This window comes from Pholcus phalangioides, unplaced genomic scaffold (assembly GCF_987345545.1).
Source record: "Pholcus phalangioides strain wild (caught in Gottingen) unplaced genomic scaffold, Ppha-v1.0 ptg000004l_1, whole genome shotgun sequence".
Lineage (NCBI taxonomy): Eukaryota > Metazoa > Arthropoda > Arachnida > Araneae > Pholcidae > Pholcus > Pholcus phalangioides.
Genome location: NW_028301597.1, coordinates 42,110,608 through 42,135,533, shown reverse-complemented (window position 1 = coordinate 42,135,533; position 24,926 = coordinate 42,110,608). Strand labels below are relative to the sequence as shown.

At 35.8% G+C, this 24,926-nt stretch overlaps 1 protein-coding gene across 1 annotated transcript in view; it reads right to left on the bottom strand.

The window, feature by feature from the left end:
• Positions 1-21,675, bottom strand: part of LOC149087600 (nose resistant to fluoxetine protein 6-like) — a 37,891-nt gene extending 16,216 nt beyond the window's left edge. The window contains exons 1-9 of the mRNA XM_089231530.1: positions 21,311-21,675; positions 17,089-17,312; positions 12,858-12,975; positions 10,967-11,066; positions 8,086-8,186; positions 6,809-6,979; positions 5,823-5,916; positions 5,620-5,703; positions 2,859-3,024 (exon numbers count right to left, since the gene is read on the bottom strand). Coding sequence (XP_089087656.1) covers positions 2,859-3,024; positions 5,620-5,703; positions 5,823-5,916; positions 6,809-6,979; positions 8,086-8,186; positions 10,967-11,066; positions 12,858-12,975; positions 17,089-17,312; positions 21,311-21,656 — 1,404 coding nt within the window. The 5' untranslated portion in view covers positions 21,657-21,675. The remainder of the gene's footprint in view (positions 1-2,858; positions 3,025-5,619; positions 5,704-5,822; positions 5,917-6,808; positions 6,980-8,085; positions 8,187-10,966; positions 11,067-12,857; positions 12,976-17,088; positions 17,313-21,310) is intronic.
• Positions 21,676-24,926: the final 3,251 nt, after the last annotated feature.

Sequence of the window (24,926 nt, the reverse complement as noted above, 5' to 3'; positions counted from 1 at the left end):
GCTGACCATTTCCTGATTACAGTTTTCTCTTGGACCTCTACATATGCAGATGCTGCCCCATTGAGTGCGCATGAACCATCAGTGTAAATTCTATGGTGTTCGAAGTCTTCTATCTGTTTGGTAACGATTTGCTTTTCTGTCAGATGCTTTGCTGGGTGACATATCCATCCCATGTTTGGTCTGGTAATCCCCTGGTCGTTATGTGTTTTCACCAGATCGAATTTATTGTCTCATTCTGTTATTAATGTTAATTTTGCCTCTACTTCTAGTCGTAGTGATAGCGATGGCAATCCTGTCACGATCTAAAGAGCAGTTCTCGGGTTGGTTCTGTATGTGCCGATGATATAGATCAACATCCCTCTTTGAGCTGAATCCACCTTTTTCTTCAGTGTTTCTGTTGGGTTTTTGTAGCATATGTCTGCTCCATACGCATAGGTACGTTCTGCTATCGTGATGGGATGTAAGTTTTTGTTGCAATCCCCCCATCGTGAATCCTCTGATCGCTGTAAGTTTTGTTGCAGTTTGTGTACTCTGTCCACTTGTCTGGCTAGATGGTTATACCAGTTCAGGTCTTCATCTATATGCACCCCTAGATAGGTCAGGACTGTTGTTATTTTAATAAAACCATGTTGCAAGTGAATCGATGGAAGTCTTTTTTGTGATAGAAGAATCGCGTTTTTTGATAGCGAAAGTTGAAGCTTGTGTTTCCGTAGCCATTCGTATATTTGTTTTAATTCTTCCTCTGCTCTTCTTGCTACTCCTTTGACTATGGGGTCTGAGATTTGCACAATGACATCATCGGCATAGGCCTGGACCCTCCGTTAGTCATGTTGTTTTAAGGAGCTCATCTATTACCAGATTGCGCAGCAAGGGTCCCGTGCACTACCCTTGCTGGCAGCCTTCTGTTTGATCGTGGTGCACTCTTTTCCTTCATCCGAATTCATCGTCACTTTCCTATCTCTGAGGATAACCGCTGTTATTTCTTTCAGTTGTTCAGGAATCAGCAATTAAGCGAGTTTTTAATGATGGGTATTGATCATTGTCAAATGCACCCGGGATAAAAAAATGGCAATAGTATCAACTCCCACGCAGTTTTTTGAGTACTTTGCCAGGGTCATTAGTGTCATCATATCGTGAATGGGATATTCTATGTCATCATATGTCGATGAGTAACCACTTGCTACAATAATCTCTTCCTTTTCTAATCTGATCTTTATCGCTAGAAAGTTCGTGGTTGTTAGAAACGCTGCCCAGTGGACGTCTGTTGATCGCATCACTACCACTGCCTTGCTATTGTGAGATTTCCAACAGTTCCAATCATTCGGTATTCCAACCAACTGGTTGTCTCTGACCCACGGTTCTTGTATCAGGAGAATACCGGCATCGTATTTTTCAGCGTGTTTTATTGTGTGATATGTTGCCTGTATGGCTCTGTCCTTTGACATTTGAAAACCGGAGACACCTCGGTCTTGCTCAGCTCCCAATCCCTGTAAATATGCCTCTGTCTCTAAGCCACTCTTTTATCAACGTCATTCTTTTGGTCACTCCCATGCTCCTACACTCTCTAGGTCACTCAATGACCTAGGTGCGTACTTTTTAGGTCACTCTTTCGGGTGATCACATGCTTCCATCTTGTTTTGGTCACTCACATGCTCACTCTAGGTCACTCTTACGATCTCTCATCGACCTGATCCCACCCTGCCCTAGTCACTTTTTCGTCACTCACATGCTTGCACACTAATTTAGTCATAAACACTCTTTTGCCTTCTCACTGACCTGGTCTCTGGCTCTCTAGGTCACGCTATAGGCAGCTCACTGATCTGGTCTCTAAGTCACTATTTTTGTCACTTACATGCTTGCAAATTTCCTAGGAAACTCGTTTGGTCACCCACTGAACTAGTCTCTCGCTCTCTACAGAGGCAGATTTATGTTTTACCACCAGTGAGGCAAAAAAAACATTGACACTTTTCTCACATTCTACTGCTTTTTTTGCCCATGGATTACTCACAATTTGCCGTCCCGGGCTATAGCCCACTATAGCCAGCCCCCCGTAAATACGCCACCGTGTTTTACGATGTAGGTCGAATCGAATATCTTTAATGGACACGATAATGAGCACGTTCATGGAATGAATTAAGATCGTTAACCGAAGTTTCATTCTTTGTAGAAGTACCGGCAATAAATCTCTGAAATCTATATCATTTGGCAAATAAAAGGAAGAAAGATGGCTGTACAGGTTTTCCTCTCTTCCCGTTTATTTACCTTTTTTTATTTTTCCATTTTACTAATTGGAAGTTACAACACACGGAGACCCAGAGTCATTGTATGAAAAGTTATTTATGTTTTTTAAATAAATACAACACCTAAAAAATTAGGTATTTAAAAAAAACCGGACATCACTTGAAAACTTGAATTAGAAATATACTTCTTAAGTTAACGGTTGCAAAGACAGTCACGTGGAGAAACGATTTTAACCGGCGCGCGCGGTATCCCGGTCGATAAGATGCTCGCCTAAAGTACCAAAGGATGTTTAGAGGTGTCGCGAGTTCGATACACGGTTCATCCTTGTCAGAAAACTTTCCTGACGCAGGGGGGTGCAACAAAAAACGGCGACTTGACCGCAGCAAAAAATTGCTACCGCAGGGAGTCCCCCGTCGAGGGGTTAGCGCGCCAACCTCTCGATGAATATAAAAAACAAGCATGCCGTTCGGAATCGGCAATAAATTGTAGGTCCCGGTCTAATTAGCCCTCGTGTGCAGAAAATGACCGTGGTGCGACAAAAGTGATCAAATGATTTTAACCAGCCTATAAAGCAATAATTTATGTAAAATAAATGGAAAATAAATTCACATTCTTACTTGATTTTCAGTAGCTAGGAAATTGTTCACGTAGATGAGGTTGGCCCACCAATACTTTGCACAAGCTTCGGCTTGGACTATTACTTTCTGCTTCCACAATGGTCCATCCCCAATTGAAGGAATAAGAAAGAAACCGAACGTTAAGAAGAATACTGCTGGGCCGAGTCTGAAATTTAAAAATAAGCCAAGAAATTAAATTGCCTACATCATAGGTACCGTATAAGCCAGCGATTCTCAACCTGTGGGGCGTGCCCCTCTGGGGGGGCGCGATAGTACTGAAAGGGGGGCGCTAGCATATCGAAAGAAATATGTATTATTTAAAAAAATGATTATTTTACTCTGAAAGGAAAGCAAAACAAAATGCATCATAAGATAATAAAAAATAAAATTCGCATTTACACTGATATAATACATTTCAAATAGGACTTCATGAGTACTGCACAATGTATTTAATAATTAGAATACATCCCATATTGTTCAGTATTTTCGTGACTTTCTCAGAGGAAAGATTGTTTTATTTTCGTTTAAAATAAGTTGATAAAAGTAATTTTCAGCAAATTATTTGAATGTAATATTCCATATGAAAGTTCCAAAAATTTCATGGGGGGGGGGGTGCCCCTCTGTACTGCACTTGTGGGGGGGGGGCGCGATGAAAATTATGATTGAAAATTGGGTCGCAAATACTGAAAGATTGAGAAACGCTGGTATAAGCGTATGATATTACCGTAAGGTACAATGTATCAATATATATATACAGGATGCATAGCTAACATCTGCACCACAAATGACTGGCGAACCGTCGATCATACAGTTCAGGCATACTTCCAATTAAGAAAGTAAATAACATGCAGGTACCACATACGTCTTTCACGTTGGAAAGGGTTGTGTACCTATTACAGTAATGAAATTATCTTTTTAGGTTCTCATCCTGTGACAAAAGCCCAATTAGAATGTTGTTGCCCTGACTTTCGTAAGACCGAGAAAGAAAATTACACGTTTCTAAGTGCAATATTCGCTGAAATATTTGAACCCAAAAGTCGGGGAAAAAGTTGGGATAAAACAGCACAAGCTAACAAAGCTAACAGACTTCTTTCCCTCATTTGTGCTGTTCTTTTCCAACTTTTTCCCGATTTTTTAATCCAAATGTCTCAGAGGGAATAATGCATTTAGATACGTGGATTTTTTTAAATGTTATTCTGGCCTCGGGAGAAGAGACAGGGCATCAATTAACCAGAAGTTTGAAGACGGGTGGGAGGGTGCATGGAATTTACATTTTCTATTATTTCTCCCGACACGGGTACAAAGTAATGTCGGAACAAATTTTGAGCATATTTTTAAAATTAAGTACCGTGCCTCTCTACGACGAATGGTCGGTGAGATAAAAGCCGAATTAGCATTTACAGGTGCGTGATCTCTGTGTGCGTTCTCTATACAGATCTGTTTTAGACAAACTTTGAAATCTCCACCAAACATTTTAAAACGGGTTGGATAGAATATGAAAACTACATTACCCGATTCCTTGTCAAAAACTAACATGGGAAAAGTGTTTTCAGTTTGTTCATTTGATCAACAAATCCGGAGTATTTGAAATCAAAAATTGACTACGTCATTTCATAATCCTGCGAAATTAACTGAACGTATACCAAACGCAATTGGCCTGACGTTTTTTGAAACTATTAACAACACTATTTGGGAGCGGTAGCCCAAAAGAATTTTAAATCACCATTGTTATTACCATTAGAAAATGGGCTTTTATGTATTTATTCGAGGCAAAAAATTGCAATTGCTTATACATACGCGATTAATAAAATTCAGTTGACGCATTGCCCCGTAAATGTTTTTACTGTGTTGCACTGTCGTGCTATACACAGATAGTAGCAACACTAATTAATTCCTTAGCGCTTTCGGTAATCATTTGATGCAAAATACCGATGCCATAATACGCATTGAGAAGAACGAAAACAAGTGAAGTTAAAATCAAATTCAAAACACTTTTGAGCAAATTGTTAAGAAATATCGTTATAGTGGTTTTAAAAGAACTGAAATGATATCGTTATAAAGGGATTAATAGTTGTTATGGACATCGTTGTATCGAGGGGAGTATAACATTAGACTACAGGCAATTCCGAACATAGATTTGAAAAAATATCGTTGTAAAGAGATTTATCGTTATTTCGAGTATCGTTGTAGCAGCATTCGAAATCATTGGTGGGCCGCTGGTCTAAGACCACTGATTAAACGATCAGACCACCGAGAAAAATAAATTGCAGTGGTTCCGCACGGGACCAGTAGCTGAAAGTCTTCCCCCTTCCTCCTCGTGATACATTGGTCTGGTCCCCACGGAAGAGTGACTAATTTTTTTTAGTTGTAGCGAGCTTTCACACTGTAATTAAGAAATATTTATAACCGCAGATCTCTGCCTTCCCTTTGCTGGGGAGGCACTGATTATAAATTTATTTCATGGGCTTGCTATACAGTCGAATCCCGTTGTAACGAACTCCAATATGCCTAAGAAATCACTTCGTTAAAATCGAAATTTCGTTATAACGGAATACCAGATTTTTGCATTTCTCCTATGTAAACTTATCTGGGGGAATTAGAAATCGTAAAAATGAGATTTTCGCTATAACGGTAATTCGTTAAAACGGGATTCGACTGTAATTTCCTTGATGGACCAACGATGTTTACAACACGTTTTTATACTCTCACGGAAACGTTTTTATATCCCTATATTGCACCTATTTTGAGCTGAACAACATACCTCCAAGCTCTTCGGAAAATATACATAGGCACACTGAAGGATGTGATTTTGCTTCTCATTCTTGAATATACCAGAATAACACCACTAGAAAAAGAGATGATGCCAATGTTACAGACAACTCACATACTTCAATCGTTTCATAACTTCAAAACAATTCTATATGCCTGTGCAGTATGCATTTGTATAAGTGCGCTATCACTCACGTGATGAAGAAAAAGGTATCGACTGTGGGATATCCATTCAAAACGATCTGGAAAGGTAGTTCAGCAATAACATTCTTTACGTTGAGAGAACCACCTGTAATAATCACAAATGAATAAAAGTCATAAAATTATGCTTTCAAGAAATATTTAACCTCAACAATTTTTTTTTTCCAGAAATTTTTGAATCTTTTTGTGTGAGCAAACATTCAGCCCTGCTGATTCGAATAACGGATAAATGGATACCCTGGTTAAACGGATAAACCTCCGGCACCAAAATTTCTCCCTTGAAGACAATGCTAAAGTTTCCCGCTTAATATGATAATTCCCATCAATATATGCACAGTTGGTTATTTTGTTTTTTTTCTCTGTTGCGCCAAAAGAGGGCGACAACTTTCGTAATGAAAAGTAAAAATCTTAGGTGTTGTAATCATTGTCTAACTAAGTACGACTTTCATTTGCTTTTTCGTATCTAATTCATTCGAGAAGCTTCATTAATATTGGTCCTTCAAAAAATGGCAATCGTTGTAAAATGGCAATTGAATTATCCCATCTGACAATCTGATAGTGTATGCTGGAATCGTTGATATCCGCTTAAGCGGGGCCACCTGTAAATTCCTAGTTCTTCTATAGAATCAATATTCGATACCGAATCAATAACAAAGTTGCTTGCTTGTTAGCATGAACCCGCGAAATATGCCGTTAAACCATTTAAATATACCCAATGAATCTATACAGGGTGAATAGGGAAGCCCCTTTATCCAGGAATAACTTGAAAACACTTGACCTTAGACTCATACACTAAAATTTTATCTCAATGACGTTCTGAAATTATTTTTTTCCTAATTCTGAAATTATTTCTCTCATAAATTCTGAAATTATTTCTTTCATAAATTCTGATACTATTTCTTTCCTATGCAACCAGTGTAATATCGATATAGATCAATGAAAAATATTTTATTGAAGATGAAAGCACTTTTCATACGTACTCATGTACTCAGGCAGAACGCAGTTATAAGTGTGGTTGAGTATGACCCATGAAATCGTGAAAGCTTTCATGCCATGAAATATTTTGATTGACTCTGGGTTCTTGTCTTCCTTCAGCAGCCTTTCCGTGTTTGTGACGAAAGAAAAACAAAGGAAAAACTTCACCAGATTTGCTATAATAGAAATTCGAAAAAAAACATGTTAGAGTGAATTCCTCATATAATGCGTTTTCTTTACTACAAATCTGTGGTGTTTGGTCAGAACATATCTCCAAAAAATGGCTTTTTGATCTGAAAGTAAGTCTTGCTAATTACAACTAATTAGAAGTGAGATAAATGCACAAATACGTGTGTACGGTAAACAACATGCTGATGTATGATATGTTTATTTGTATTAGTGTGTATGCTTTATTTTTTATTTTTGAATGATAATGAAAATGCTTATATCTCAAAAATGTGATTTTGGAAGTTATCATGTTCTGATCAAACACCACAGAAAAATATCGGTTTTTTCTATTATTTCAATTCAGTCGGCCGACTTGGACTGAGATCATTACCCTGAATCAAACGGTGAGGAGGGCTCAAAATTATTGAAAGCTTTCACTAATACTGAAATTATTTCATTCATAAATTCTAGAATTATTTCTTTATATAAAGTATATTAATTAATTATTCTTTAAATATGTTATGTTTACTAATTCTGGAATTATTTCTTTATATATATTAATTAGTTATTTCTTTCATAAATTCTGGAATTATTTCTTTCACTAATTCTAGAATTTTTTTTCTTTCTTAAATTCTATTTTGGACTTATTTCTTTCATAATTTCTAAATTTTCATTAAATCGGGAATTATTTTTCTCTGTCATTGGAATTATTTTTCTCTGTCATTGGAATTTTTTTCTTTATGTATTCTGGAATTATGTAAGAATTATTGTTCTTTCAGCAATTTTTCAAATTTTCTTGTCTGACTTTTCGTTAATGTTTAATTAACGTGTTCATATTTCCAGATAGATAATTTCTAGCATTCCTGAGCATTTTGTAATAATCCCATACCGTTGGATGCCAATTTTCCCAGAAACATCTGCACGTAAAATCATGAATCAAGAGGACGGCAAAAATATTTAGGTCCCAGATCAGTGCCAATGATGTAACTTAATTTTTGGAAGGATTTAATACCGGATTGTAAGTGAATGCGTACGACCTATCGGAGAGCCATGGCGACCCAAGTTTGGTTTGGGACGCATAGGTTAAGAAGGATTATTCGATTGAGGGACTAACCTGATTTCCATCGACAACTCTCAATATCCTTGTGATAATATATGACAATGTCGATTGATGTTCCGATCGCAGCAACCACTAAAACAGCCGATATTATTGTCCTATAATGGCATTAACAAAAGAAGCATAAATCACAAATACGTTTGGAGGATGAAGACACTACACACGACAAATATGTATTTTGATTTCTAATGTTACTGGTAGGTGAGGAATGATTTGTGTGGCAGTTTGCTTTGATGGATTTCGGTGTTTCGGAACCTGTCGGTACGTTACGGGTCATTTGATGGTACGCGAAAAATAATCAGCTATGAAGGAAAAAAACGAGATAAGTAATGAAGCGCAAAACATTTGTCATGGTGTAATGTACAAATGGGTACGCAAGCATATTTCAAGCATTTTTAGAAGTACGTGTATCTATCTCCTACGCAACTCCAGAAATACGGGACTCCCCTACGCAGCTACAGAAGTACGCACATCTCCTTCACATCGATGTGGGTACGAAAGCCTTCTACGTATATTCAGAAACACATGCACGCCTCCCGAGTATTTATAAGGACATTGTTTTTTATCAGCTTATATTTCTATTTATTTATTTTTGAATGCAATTTGATTTTATGTGCAACTTTATTGCACATTTCTATGAATAATTTTCTTTCGCATACTGCACGGATACGCAGGACGTATACGCATTTCTAAACCTACGTACATTTCCAACTGATTCCAAGAAATACGTTCAGCTTTTAAGCATTTTTAGGGGTACTCTTGCTTTTCTAGGGAGGGTATGTAAGCCTCTCACGCATTTCAATAAGTGCACACTCCTTCAGGCTAGCTACCTACGCATTTCCAAGAGAGTACATGAAGCATGGGGTTAGGGTACCCACGCCTAACTTGGGAGGAAACACTATTTTATTTTACTTAAGCACTGAATGTGCACCTACAATTTTCAAAAGATCAGTACAAAAGAATCTAGAAACCCTTCAGAATGTGAGCATTTTTTTTAACTTAACGTTTTAATGAGGAGTTTATGTTCAGTTCAAAATTGTCTCAAGTATACACTTGACTGTATGTCGCATCTTCATAGTTTTATTAGAGAAATAATGCTGCTCATAATCAGTATTCAACCCATAATTCAATTCTGAAACTTTATGACTTTTCCTCGTTTTCCTGTCACCAGAAGAAGATAATGATCAAAACATCATGTGCACGCATTACTCTCTTGACGCACTTTAAGGAAAACGCAGAGTAAAAAAGCTGTTTATCATGAGAATTTCACTTTTCCCATCTCTGCGGATCTCGTATATTATGCAAATGATAACTATAATTATATTATTTAGTTTAAATGACTTGTACACCTCTGTCTTAGTCAGCTGTCTTTTGAGGAAAAAGAAGTCGTCACTTAGACATCTTAAGGTCATTCGCATAATAGATCCCGATATTACCGGGCGCATAAGCAGTATAATGATTAGGACAAAGGATAATTGTAGAAGAACAAACGTCGCTATGCCGATTCGAATGGTACGTGATATATTCAGGAATCTGACTCTCTGGGTGAGACATTGCATCGAATAATGTTTGATTGTTTTTTTATCAGATTATATTTTCATTTATTCATTTTTCAACGTAATTGGATTTTATATCGAGGAAGATTTTAAAGTACTCTATAATCTTTATTGAATTACTATTATCATGCAATTACCCTTTGGTACAAATCTCCCATTGTTCTGGAACAAAAAGCTCCCGATCACTATTCACTGTTATGGTGAAGATGAATTAACAAGACTTCATCACTCAAGTTTCTTTTATGCACTTTCTCAAAGTCAGAGTGACTGATATACGAAAAATGCAATGGCTTCATTTCAAAAAGAACGAACCGTGGACCCCTGTTCTACAAAATTAATTTAAACTGTAGAAATGAAATGGAATGAAATTACATTGTAGAAATTTCTACATTGATTTCTACAATGAACTTAACTACAAGACTCGGTAAGCTGGAGGAGATGTATTCAGGTTTCCCGAATTGGAAGTCCATGAAGTAGAACCGAAGATCATGAAGTTTAAAACATTCAGGACCTTCTACCATTTGTGCCATCAGTGCACCATGGCTGCTACCATTCTCTTCAGTACCGAATTCCAGGCTGCCAACAAAGGCAAACTTGTACCAAAGAGCATGTGTCAGAACAAAATAATGAGGATGACTATGTGGACTCAATGGTAATATTGTACATATCCTGTTTCATTGTTCCCTTTTCCATGTTTACCATAGCAGATATATTTTGCCGCACTGTGAACTTAATATAACAGAAATTTTATATTAGATATACACTATTTTTTTTCAACAGTGCCTGTTTACTTTTACTTGAAATTGATATTCAAATTAATTTCTTATTGTCTGATTGTTATGATTTCTTGAACTATGATATATTCTTGCGCAATCATGTGTTGTCAATCTTTGTAACGGGCCAATGATCTATATCTAAATAAAAATTATTATTATTACTATATGAATCTGATTAAAAGACGAGCTGTCACATTTCCCACCTGTGCGACGAAAATTTTCAAATTTAATCTACAAAGTAGTTTAGAGCACAATGAATATAAACGCAACATCTCATTAACAAAAATAGCTATTCCTATATTATCATGAAATTTAAAAATTCTTTAATCCTGCTGTAAATTATTTCATATGACCAAACCCCAACTTTTAAGCACAAAACAGATGCTTCAGAGTTTGTATAAAAATTTCCCAAATTTCACTTGACTTTAAACCTATAGTTTTTTCCCAGAATTTTGTCAATTGCTTTAAATTTAAAAAACGTGAGAGCTTCTCGAGATAACCTCAAGACATACGATACATTTAGATATAAAAAATAATTTTACTCACAAAGCAAATATTTGGAAACCATTGAAAGGAACCTCCCTCTCAGACTTCTCATTACAGTTTATAACTCTCGCTTCCCAGTCTAGTTCTATGAGCTGCGATACTATTAAGAAAACAAATAAATAACAACTATGTATTATAATTTTCCATATCTGAGGTAAAATGGAATAAGTAAAAAATATACAAAATTTCATCAAAAAACATCGCTTGGTTTATTTTATTAGTTCTGTGACCAAAAAAGCATTAAAACCAGAACGACGGGAATTTTAAACCACCTTAAACGACGGACAGCGGTCAGTTTGAACGCAACAGGAAGAAAATCAACATAAATTACTTTACCAGACTGAAACATCTTACAACAGTACCTATTGCGTCTCTTTCACTTACTGGTGCAATAAAGTCTTGTTCATATACCAATATTTTTTTGGAATTTCGGACAAAAAGACTTATTACCTTAAAGATTAATCATGTGTTTTGTTACTTTAAAAAAAGATTTGACAATGACTTTTTCAGCTCTTGTGGCTTCATTTTCACTTGACAGTCCACTGACACGATTTAAAGTGTAAGGCTAGTAATAGAGTGTAAGAATAGTAATAAGGCTTAAGAAATTTGCGAGCAGATTGCATGATAAGAATGAAAAAAAAACAGTGAATAGTCGCCAAAAATCCTGAACGATGTATTCGTAAAACAGCTTTTTCATCGCATTATGCATTGAATGAACTCATTTTGTCGAAGACATCAACGGCATTAATTAGTAGAGTAATAAAATTTCATAATTGCTGGCAAAAATTTATTTTTTCCGCGATTTCAATTTCGTGTGTGCAGGGGCGGCTCAAGCGTACCTGCCGCCCGGGTGCAACGCCTAATGTGCCGTCCCTAAAGACGACCCTGGCGAGGGGTATCACAAGGCCTTGGCCCATGTGACACTGGTATGAACTTGGCTTTTTGTTAGTACAAAACCACATCATTTGTAATGATGTGCTGCTTCACAACCATACAAGCATGATATGAGATAATATAATGACTCTCCCACATCATCCAGCAGGGCCTCCAGACAGGGATCTGTGTAGTGAATTTATAGTGTGAAGAAATAAATGATAAGAATAGTCTCTACCCCGGTGTGGAGCCGTGTTCACGGATAAAATAGTAAAAAATGAAGATTCTTTTCGTCGTGAATTCTACCAGTGAATGCGATGCAACAAAAACCGCAGCAAACCATAGCAACGGAAAATCAGTTGAATGACGTACGATGACGAGCTTCTTCAAACGTGTACCTTTGAATGGTACAAAATTGGTGCTGAAAAAAAAACAAACATCATGATAGAAATCCGCTCTTCCTCAATATTAATAGCCGCATGAAAAGACTGTCCATTTCAGCATGTTTTGCGCTCATATCAGTCAAATATCTATGTCTATAGCGGTCATTTCGGCCGCTTCTGTTATAAGTAGAACTTACCACTAAACTAAAAACCTTAGAACGTTTATATTTATTGAATTTAAGAGCCCTAACAAGATTAGAAAAATCATAAAATTTCAATAACCTCAGTTTGAGCATATCAAAATCACCACTTCCGTCGTTCTGGTATTAGTTATTATTTGATTGAAAATAGGAAGAAATATTATTACTGGAAAAATTTTTGAATGGAAATATTTTTATCCTTTATTAAATATTTTTATATTTTTATCCTCGTGAATGGAATTCCTGTTGCATAAGGAAGAAAGTATAAGTATACTATTCATATCAATCATTTTCATCATTCTGTGAAAAATTTCCTAATCATTTACTTTTGTACCGAACATATTAACAAACTTGAATGCCTAAAGCACCTATTAGAAGAAAATTCTTCGCGGGAAAAAGAAGAAAGAAAAGATAAAATAATTATATTATATTTACCTTTGTTCACAAATTTTTCAACATCAGTATTACTGCATGACGAAGGTACGCAAAGTGCTATCCTGAACATGAAATAACCATACAATGGATGAATCGAAGTAAGGAAATGATTCAACAACTGTAACGGGAAAGTGCCGGTGAAAAGAAGAACAAAAACATTACAAGAATATATTTTTTGGTTCATATTTATATGAATAAATATGCTTTATGAAGTTAAATTGTTAAACACACGTAAATCAATATTTAGCGCAGAGCACAAGTTTAGGCCATAACACGGGGGGGGGGGGGTGGCACAAACTTCGACCCACTGGATCAATGCTGCGGGGTTCTCCCAGTCAAGGGGGTGCCATCCTGCCCACGAAAGTCATTCCGGTAGAAAAGTGTGAATACGGACACAAGATTGACGGCATTCCTTTCATAAAAGTACGGAATATGATATGGCCAGAAGAATTGTCAAAGGCAAATAAAGTTGCTATTTACCGCCGGCAAAAATTGTCGAAGGCATGTAAAGTTGCCAGTTAAAGCCAAAAAAAAAAAGTTTAATTTTAAAATAATTAATTGGGATTAATGAAGAGAAGAACGATTATAAATTTTTCCATATTTATCAGACTTTGCCACTTTATTTGGTAATTATGCATAATCGACATTGATAGTGATAAATGTACTGAAATTGGACTTTATATATATCGAGACGATTCGTGATTATGCATAACCAACGGTGTAGTATCACTTTCAGGGTAACATATATATTTTAACCAGGGCTACCCTTATGAGGAGGGAGCCCCGCAGACATAAACATTTTTGAGACTATAGTCGAAAATCTGAAAATAATGGTCTTCCATTTTACATAATGAACAAATGTAAAATGCGTTTATAACAATCTCAGTTTTTGGCACAAGCTGATTTAGAAAATTCGGCCTGAAATAAAAAAATAAAATGCTGTATAATTTTCATGAAAGCATAAAGTGTCAGGGTGGCATGCAAACTACGGAAAATCATCCATCAAACGGATGTTAAAGGATTGAGGTGCCACTCCGTATACTGCTTAATACAGGCAGGCGGCTCGAGACATCGTTTCGGCGCATAAGCCGCATCAATAAAACTACCGCGAAAACTCCTAGCCGTGTTCCACTTTTTCTCAGCGCGGGGGGGGGGGGGGGAGGGGAGGAGAATTTTCGGCCAATGGTTCCGCGGAATGATGTCGAACAACGGACCATCGATTTCTAACGCTGCCCAGTTTGCGACACCTGCAGGAAAACGTCAATATTTGTGATTCGATAAAAAAAATCACATTTTTAGAAGCAAAAGCGTATAATCGTATTAATTTGCTAAAATCGTACTAAATACGATAAAATCATAAGGGTTGGCAGTTATGCAATAAAAAGCAAAACCTCTCTCCCTTGCGGGCACCGGGAGGGGGGACAAAAAATTGTCCGCAAAAGAGGGGGGTGACCGTTAATCAGGGGTTTGAAATGCATACTTTTATTATGTACGGGGGAATTATTATTTTTTTTGGAAAGACGAGTGACCGCATCTGAGGGGGTGTCCATTAAGAGGAGGCCCTACTGTGATTAACCCTTCGCTTACAAGCGCAAGCAAAGTGACAGATTCAGATGCTCTATATTTGATGAATCGGCAATAAATATGGTAACCTTGTCCTAACCTAAGCGCACGTTAGAAGAAGGGAAGGGAAAAAATGAAAGAGTAAAGACAGTTTAATAGACAAGATGATAAGAATGCAGGTGCAAAGTTGGATTTCTTTTCAACCCAACCTATATACCTGTTCTCTTTCACTCTTATAAGATGCATCATATGTGAGGAAAACAATGGCTATCAGGGTATACAAGAAAACTAAAAAGAAAACAAATTGTAAGTTTGCAACAAAGCTTCGGGATGATCAGGAGGGAGGAATGGAAACAGCGTGAACTTGTTTGAACTCATTCCACTGGCATTTGAACACAATATTACGTCCTTTGATATTAAAGTGGTTAATTCAATACAAATAAAAAATCTAAAAAATTAAATTAAAAATATTAAAAATTCAATATGAAAATTCAAGCACCCAATACATAAACAAAATAAAATATAGGAAATACAAAAAAAAAAAAATATATATATATATATATATATATTTGATCAACCCTCTCAAGCTCAAAATGAAGAAGAAATTCAAATTTGGGTCGATGAAATTGTGTACGCAGTGGTGGTGTGCATGATCCTAAAAAAAGCAACTTTTGCTTTTAAACAAAAACGAACAAAAAATATTTTGCAAATTTGATGAACGCACATAAAATTACACATAATTTAAATGTGACCCTCAAAAATTTGAACAAGTTAGGTAAATTAGAAAATTTTAATGAAAATTTTTAAACATATGCTACGCTACATTTATCTGCATTTGTGGACTTTCGAGATTGGGATTAGGGGCAACTTGCAGAATTGGATAGAGTCGTGGTTAAGAGATAGGTCGCAGCGAACTATGGTGAACGGGGAATTCTTTGATTGTGCAGGCGTTACATGTGGAGTCCCTCAAGGAAGTGTCCTTGGCCCCATACTTTTTCACTTTTTATCGATAAACACGATCAGGATATAGATGGAATTGTTAACAAATTGGCAGATGACGTGAAGCTAATGGGGATAGTTGCTCCAGACCGACTTGAACAGGATTGGAACATGGGCAAATGAATGGAGTATGAAGTTTAGCAATGACAAGTGCATGGTCGCTCATTTTGGTTCGAACAACCCATGTTCCTCTTCCGAGTGGAATGGCGTCACTATCCCGGATGCAACTAGGGTGACCGATTTGGGAATTCCCATCTTCGAGCAGCTTAGTTTTTCTGAACATTGTTCAGCGGTTGTCAAAAAATCGAATAGAATGCTTGATCTCATTTTCAAAAAGGACTCTTCGCGTTTTCCGAAAGTGTCATTCTTCCGCTTTCCCGAGGCTTGGTTCATCCTGGACTGGAGTATGCTGTAAGGTTTTGAAGACCATACCTACAGAGGGACATAGACTTGGTTGAAGGGGGTGCACAGAAGAGCTACGCGTGTCCTTATTGGCACACGGGGCTTGAGTTATGAAGAGAGATTTCATTTTTTGAATATGTTTACATTGGATGAACGCAATGTCGAGGAGATATGATCGAAGTGTTCAAAATTTTCAAAGAGATGGATAGGATGGACCATGATGTATTAATTCGCCGTCAATCGACTGCTTTTACAAGGGGGACACCAGTATTGATTGGTAAGGAACAGTTCTAGGTTACGGTATCGCAGGGAATTTTTCTCTAATAGGGTTGTTAATAAATGGAATAGCTTACCCCCGGGGGTGGTAAATTCTATCACAATTGACACGCTTAAAAAGAAATACGATAAACATGTTGGGGTAAATCGAGAAGCTATCCATACTTGGAATAAGGCAAACATAAATACATTTTATGGGCATTGCATAATATTTTATCATGTATATATATTGTTTTTAGCTTTTGCAATTGAATTTTTAATTGAGTTGCTTATAGATGGCATCCACGTATTTGTTATGGACATCTTTTTCTCAGCCGGCATTGGCGATATATTTCGCCAGTACCACTTCAGCAGTTAATGAATTATTCAAAGCGAATGAAAAGCAAAGTTTGAATCCAAGTGGCTTCTTTATTCCAGATTTCCATTTTCCGAAAAATTACTGGAAATTTTTTCCACATTGCGAAATGCCTGGGATTGTCAATGCTAAAATAAGAGGCAAGAAATTGGCGAGATAACCCTTTAGGTAGCATATATATTGTAGAACTGTTGGTAGCACTGACGAGATATCTCGTCAGTGGTACCTAAAGGGTTAAATATGTTGTAACTCAATAATTTATTAATTTATCTATAGATATAATTAGCTTAATTCAAAGTTCATTAAACTGCAGCTTCTAGTGATTAAAATTTCTTAATCATGTTGAATTCCGTACGGAAATGTGCTCTAATCCAACCTTTTCTTCGAGGATCCCGAGAAATTTCCTTATGCACTTTAGGTGCGTAAGCCAGGGATTCCGAAAGAGAAACCCTAGTCATTACGTTTACTAGGGGTCATGTTTCAGGGTCTTTCGCAAGATTGGCTCAGCAACGAGGTTTCACTGCATATAGAAATCTAATTGAGTTAAAATTACGCTATTCTATATTGAACTTTTACGGAATTAACAAGTCTTTGGACCTGCGAGGGTTGAGAAAACGTAAAAGATTTTTGGCTTACCGTTTCATCATGCTTTTCGTTGATCAATGAGAAAAACTTCGATATGTCTAGGCTGGGAGCTATAGTAGTGTTGGGTAATACAGCAAATGGTGAAACCCTGACGTTACAATATTTCCCTCGAAATTTGTTTTTCACGTCAATGTTCAGGCAGCCTTTATAGTCTCCGAAGTCAGATAAGCTCCCTGACAGGAAGCCTACAGGTAGACGACTAGAGGAATCGAGCACTGTGTTGGGAGAGAAAAAAAAAACCAGAAAAAACTCATTATGATACAAAGTCAATCAAGTTTAGAATACGTAAGCATGTAAAGTTCAGAAAACAGCAATATAGGAAAGTTTCTTTTCGCAACCACATCAATTGTATGTTCGAAATTTGCAAATTAAGCATTCTTTTTTGTTTTGGTAATGTTATGTAGAATATACAGAGTAGTGAGGAAAGTCCTTGGACCACATTTTACTGGGAACCGTTGTAGAGACATACTTCCAGTTAGAGAAAACATTCAAATGAGTGTAGATCTCAGATACATCATTCGTATTGCAAGGGGTTGTTTAGTTATTAAAATACCAAAATTAATTATTTATGCGGACACCGCGTGCTCAAAACTCCAATTAGAAAGTTGTTACTGCCTTGTTTTATATGAGAGAAACAAAAAAAATATTCCCACGTTTCTAAGTACAATATTCATGAGATATTTGACTTCATAAGTTGAACAAAAGGAAAGAACAGAAAGCTAATAGACAAACGCTATCTATCTATCTATATATATACACACAGTAAAAATTCGATTAACCTCCTGTGTTTCTGTTATCCGTCATCGTCTAAAAACGCAAAAAATAGCTCAGGTTTTAAGGTTCCAAAAGATCGGATCACTGCTATGGTCTGTGCAAATGCCACCGGCAATCATAGATTACCCCTGCTTGTAATTGGTAAATCCAAAAAAAAAAAAGCGTGCTTTCAAAAATTTAAATATGGCCTGTGAAGTATTATGCCCAGAAAAGTTCTTGGATGTACCAAACTATTTGTTTCAGAATGGTTCCACAACGCTTTCGCGCCGCAAGTTAAAGCTCATAATATGGCCGAAAAGCAGTTACCGCAGGAAGAACCGCTGTTAAGGGAAAATGCCCCGGCACACCCCTCTTGTGAACTCGTTGGAATTTAAAATTTAAATTTTAAATAAGATTGAGTAAATGAAATCTCAACCTTTTGCTTCATTTTATGAATTGTGAACAGTTTCCTTTATTTTTAATCAATTTTTATTCAATGTCATGTTATTTCATCATGCGCGCAAGCTGTTTTTAATGCATTTTTTTTGGAAATTTACAAAAAAATTAAGTATCTAACATATCTAAAACTTTACACCAGCATAAAATAGCACATACAATCAAGAACATGTGTAAAAAAATTTAATAAAGGGACGGTTAAATAGCAGTTTTAATGGCATTTTAATTAGGGTATAGTTTTTTTACCATGTTAAAAGGTATAAGACCCCTTACGTGAAACGAATTTTATGTTCTTTGCCTCGGAAAATGAAATTTTTGAATGCGTTTTCTGAGGATTTGTGTTTTTTTCACTTCATAGAAAAACTTGATTTCTCAAGATTGTTTTTCAAAATATCAATATGGATCTTTCTCACTGTATTTTAAACGGCTCTGGATGTGCAATGAACTAAAACTAATTACTGAGCGATATGTTTGAAACTTTGATTTACATGATTTTGGATTGAGAATATCAAGTACTTTTTAATACGAAAAAAATGTGTATTTTTTCACATAAACAATCATATCTCAAAAATTTTTCATAGTATTCTAACACTTTTAGTTCCTAGAACAGAAGAGAGTTTCTTTTAGTTCCTAGTAAACAAGATTGCAGCATGGGCAAATGAATGGAGCATGACGTTTAGCGTAGATAAGTGCATGGTCGCTCATTTTGGTTCGAACAACCCACGGTTCTCTTACGAGTTGAATGGTGTCACTATCCCGGATGCAACTAGAGTCACCGATTTGGGAATTCTCATTGACGAGCGACTTAAGTTTTCTGAACATTGTTCAGCGGTTGTCAAAAAATCGAATAGAATGCTTGGTCTCATTTTCAAAAAGGTCTCTTCGCGTTCTCCTAAAGTCATTCTTCCGCTTTTTCGAGGCTTAGTTCGTCCTGGACTGGAGTATGCTGTAAGGTTTTGGAGACCATACCTACAGAGGGACATAGACTTGGTTGAAGGGGTGCAGAGAAGAGCTACGCGTGTCCTTATTGGCACACAGGGCTTGAGTTATGAAGAAAGACTTCATTTTTTGAATATGTTTACATTGGATGAACGCAGGTGTCGAGGAGATATGATCGAAGTGTTCAAAATTTTCAATGGGATGGATAGGATGGACCATGAACTTTTAGTACACCGCCAATCGACTGCTTTTACAAGGGGGCTTTTCAGTATCGATTGGTGAGGGACAATGCAAGGTTATGGTGTCGCAGGGAATTTTTCTCCAATAGGGTTGTTAATAAATGGAATAGCTTACCCCCGGAGGTAGTAAATTGTAACACAATTGACACGTTTAAAAAGAAATACGATAAACATGTTGGGGTAAATCGAGAAGCTATCCATTCTTAGAATAAGACAACCATAAGTATTCTTTATGGGCATTGTATAATATTTTATCATGTGTATATATTGTTTGTAATTTGTGTTAATTGCATTTTTAATTGGGTTGCTGTATTTTTGAAACATATGACAACCATATTTTTATGGGCATCTTTTTATCAGCCACCTCGTTGGGCATTTTTCCTGTTGTGGCGTTGTATTTGTATTTGTATTTGTATTTGTAGAACATCTAGCTATAATCTATGTGAATAACATGTTGATACAAGTAGTAGTTTTTAGTGTACAGTGTCTAGTTGGAAACAAAATAAGCTAATTTTATACATAAGATTAGCGATTATTATTACTTTTTTACCAAAATATTCATGAAAAATAACATTTACTTATTACTTTATTTTAAACCATAACCAAATCAAAGTCACGTGCGTTTTATCAAAAATTACCTTTTTGTAAGAAAAAAGTACCCTGAAGGTAGGTAGTCGCTTTAAACGGTTCTCCTGTAAAGTTTTCCTTTAGGCACATGGTGCTCTTTACCTGACATACGGATGTACGTTACAGTAAATCTGTTAAATCAGCGATTATTTATAATCATTGGTTAATATGTATAATTACCAGTCGCCTCGGTAAATTTTATATATACCACCTGTGCTTATATCTCTTCGTTGAGACAGAGCGGCGGCCATGTTCTGGTTAAAATGAGAAGAGGTATATATATATAAGTCTGATAAAAAAAATTTCCTGAATTTATCACTTTTTCCGGTGATTATGTATAATCCCGAATGAAGTTGGTAAGTGTGATGAATATAAAAGAAATCGTGTGGAAATAATCACTTAAATCCAAGCACTTATCGTACATGATGTGTGTGCACTATACACATACTTTTACATAAAAACTAAATTACATACAATTTTCAATTTTTTTTTGCCGTTAACTATATTTCAATTCACTGTGATTTCCGAAAGCCCTTCATTTTCAGCTCCTTAGCAGTTATTGGTAAGTTCAGCAATAGTTTGTGACTTTGACGACTTATGACTAAGTCTTCGAGACAGTTGGTGATGTCCTGTATTTTGCCTAATAATATCCCAATTTTACGTATTTTTCTCAGAAACTATTGTCACTAAGTCATAATGAATGGTTTTTCATTCATGAAATACATTTTTGTTCACTGCGATTTTTTTCAGCACTTTGTTTGTCTGCGATTCAATATTTATGAAAATTGGTCCGAAACTGCATTTTCGAACCACTAGTGATATCCCGTATTTTCCTCTCGATGAGATAAAGTAACCCTTAGGTTATGAAGGCGTAATTTTTCATTTGTGAACCCATAAGGGTATTACTTTTATTAATTACAACGATTGATCAATTTTTCATTAAATTAGAATTAAATTACCAAGTCTGCCTACAGACCACCTGGGCCATCCTGACGGATCAGACGTCAAACTTCATGCATTTCTCAACAATAGGTTGAGAAATGCTGATTAATGTAATTCATTGGCAATTTATCGTATTTATCAATACAAGCAGGAAATTGTGCATAATTAACTGTAATTGCGATAAATTGGTAAAAATTACTGAATATACCAAATGGTAAATTTTTTTAAATAATGACAAAAAACCTTGAGATACTCACTTTTATATGCCCAGAATTTCATCGTCGCCACTCCTCTGATAAAATAACCGATATCATTGAGACATTGCTGAGACATACTAGTCATTCCTCCGTCAGTAATTTGAACAAACATATTTCTCATAGCTCTAAGTGCCGTTTTATGTATCAGTTTCTCGGCATTTTTCCACTTTTGCATAGAACGCATTTCAAAATCATAGCTCATGTCATTTTGAGGCGTTTCAGTTGACGTAGAAGTAGTTGTAAGATTCTCAGCTTTATCGGTTGAGCGTACGTATGAGAACGAACAACAAACTACAAGAAGACATATCAAACTCCAACGGAGCTCCATGATCCGCAAACTCCACATTTCCAGGTTAATGAATGAAAGCGATCGGGAGAGGCGCGAAGTGAAGTATATATATACCCATCAAACAAGTATCAGTACTACGGTGACCCTCGACCAACAGAATCTGAGTACCTGTGTAATTTATTACGCTAACTCAAGACGAGGGAGAGAGAAACTATAATTATATTTTCTGTCCGAGGTTAATAGGCTGTCCACGAAGCACAGATTAAAATATTTAACTCATACCGTTTTTTTTTTCGTTCAGTAAAAGCCTGTTAATGTTGACGCAAATTATAATTTTCGAATGGACAATAGAGATCGAAGAGCGAAATGCGGAAAAGATCGGTTTTATTCGTGGTCAAGTGCGTGAAGTACATTGAGATTCATCACAGAGATAGGTAAAACGCGCGGCCATTTGAAGCGTTATTTTCCAAAAAAGGAAGAGATCAAAAGGAAATGTTAAACCATGAAATCCTGGTGTGAATACAAATTCTCGCAACTATGGTACAAAAGGATTACTTGTCGGCCAATGTGAAGGTTATCCAGATTCAAATAGAAGATTTCTGAAAATCTTACTCGCTACATGCTTTCGGTGATTTATGAATTCCCAATATATGTATCAACCATGTTGTCCTTACAAAGGTTGCGATGTAAGTTCAGTGACATTTGCCTGTTCTAAGGATAAGCTTGCTGATTGTTGAAATCATTGGAATATTCTCTCTTCATGGAGACTACTGTGTTTATGATTACTATGTTGTTGAAATTAATATAATCAGTTGTTCAAGGAATATCATCTTGAGAGGAATCATAACCATGTCGAAGATGAATATAAGCTTTTGTATTACACTTCCTTCACAACTGAAAGCACACATATGCAGCTTTATGTGATGAAATTCGCCGAAAATATTGAAAGAAAATTTTCTTTCTCAAATTAAGTAAGAGGTAAAAATAAATATCACGAATGAAAAGAATAAATAGTGTTTCAAAGGGTTGAAATAATTATAAGATGATCATAATTCATTCGTTTTTTTGCGATCATTAAATTCCAAACTTCGTCACAAATTCTCATTCCTATAATAATACAAATACAATATAACAATATATAATATAATAATTTATAATAGTAATCATATAATATAATAATTTATAATAATAATCATATAATATAATAATTTATAATAATAATCATATAATGTAATAATTTATAATAATAATCATATAATATAATAATTTATAATAATAATCATATAATAATAATCATATAATATAATAATTTATAATAATAATCATATAATAATAATCATATAATATAATAATTTATAATAATAATCATATATTTATATGTTGCGGTAGATGGGCTAAATCCAGTTGTTAGGTACAATCGCAAGCATTTTGGTATAAATTTATAACTTTTACCGGCGATAATGGATCGTACGAAAACGTCACGTCGTTGGTATACATTATAAATCGTACTATCTATATATATAAAATTGATTTCCTGTCTGTGTGTGTGTATGTTCTCTATACAAATCTACAATTTTAGATCGATCGTCGCCAAATTTTTCATATATACCAAATGGGACCCGACTTAAACGATAGGCTACTTTAAAATTTCGTCAGAGCAGGGCAAATGCCCCAAATGGGCAAAAAAAAACTGTCGGGCAACAATGGTTTTTTGGCCTCAACAATCACTTTCCGAACGTTTACTTTGGTTACCATAGTTCCCTAGCTATGCGTTTCAGACGTGTATATGCCTTTACAATGGTTTGTCAATTCTCTAATCCTGTTACTATATGTATAATAGTTTATGCCTTTATAATGGTTTGCCACTTTTTCAATCCTCCCAGTAATGAGACTTTCTGAATAGATGCTGTAATCATTATCAGCATCACTTTGAGGGCCAGGCAAAGGATGATCCCCATAGAAATCAGTGTTAAAATTGCCGATTTTACTGTAGAAATGCGGAAATTTGGTGGGGTTTTCCGCCACATAAATAATTTTAAAAATTTTAGTGAATTCTAGATTTTTGAAATATTGAGTTCGCTTAGGGCGGTATTCACCGACATGGTTTAAATCTGTAGTTACAATTTTTGGATAAGAGATCAACATAGATTGGTTAAAACCCTGAATTTAATCAATCCATGTCGATCTCTTATCAACCAATTGCAACAAGAGGTTTAAACCATGTTGGTGAATACCGCCCTTAGAGATATACGAAGCCCAGGAGATTAAATATGAAGTAATTAGCCGGACCTACTTTTGAGTTGGATATTCATACAAAATAACATTGATTTCAACTTTTTATTTATATCTTCTCAAGCTCGAAAATGAAAATGTGTCTGTATTGTCTTTTAATATTCAACTGCATAAATTCATATAGTTTAGGATGTTTTTTAAAATTACTTATGAGCCCGTAAAACGCATCGAAGAAATTCCACAGCTTTAATTAAGCATTTTTAGAAGCTGAGATAGGCAGAGATGGAGAACTTGAAGTTCATGGGAGGGAAGGGAATCGAAATACTTAGCGCCCTTAAAACAGGAGAAAAAATATTCATGTCTACTTTTCTTTAAATCTAGATTTGGTTCTTTCATGAGTCACGCAGGAAGTCACCATATTGGTTAACTTAGACACGGTTAGCATGTCCCTCAAAGCAAGAGGGAGATATCGCATGATCCAAAAAACCTAATTGAAGAAAACCCGGGCAGCGCCGGATATTACAGCTAGTGTGATATAACATACATGCATTGTATTATTATATCGGAGTACGATCGTAAAATTTTGTTATCATTACATTGTGGTCCGACTACATTCATCACACATAATAGACACATTTGGATTTTTTTTTTCGTATTTATGAAATTTACAAATTACACTAGAGTATTATGCATAATCACAGATAAACACATTAAATTTCAAGTATTTTTTTTTCAAATTTACCAATGGCACTAGGTTATTATGCATAATCGTCGGCAAAAGTGTTTCAGTATTTATCACATTTACTAATAAATCATTAGTATTATGCATACGAAGGTTTTTAGCAGCTGGCTGATGCGAAGATGAATTTTGGTAAGAGCAAATTCATATGTCTTTGCGGGGAATCGAACCCCATGTCCATTCAGTTTCCGAGTGAACGCCCCTAGACCAGAGGTCTTTAAACTTTTTCCATTCCCGAGCACAGCCTGTACCCATTATCAAAAGAAAAGAACCCTTATGGCAAGTTTGACATACCAATGAATGAAATGAAGAGGATTTCAATCCTTGAATGCAGTTCGCACAACAAGGTTGTTTAC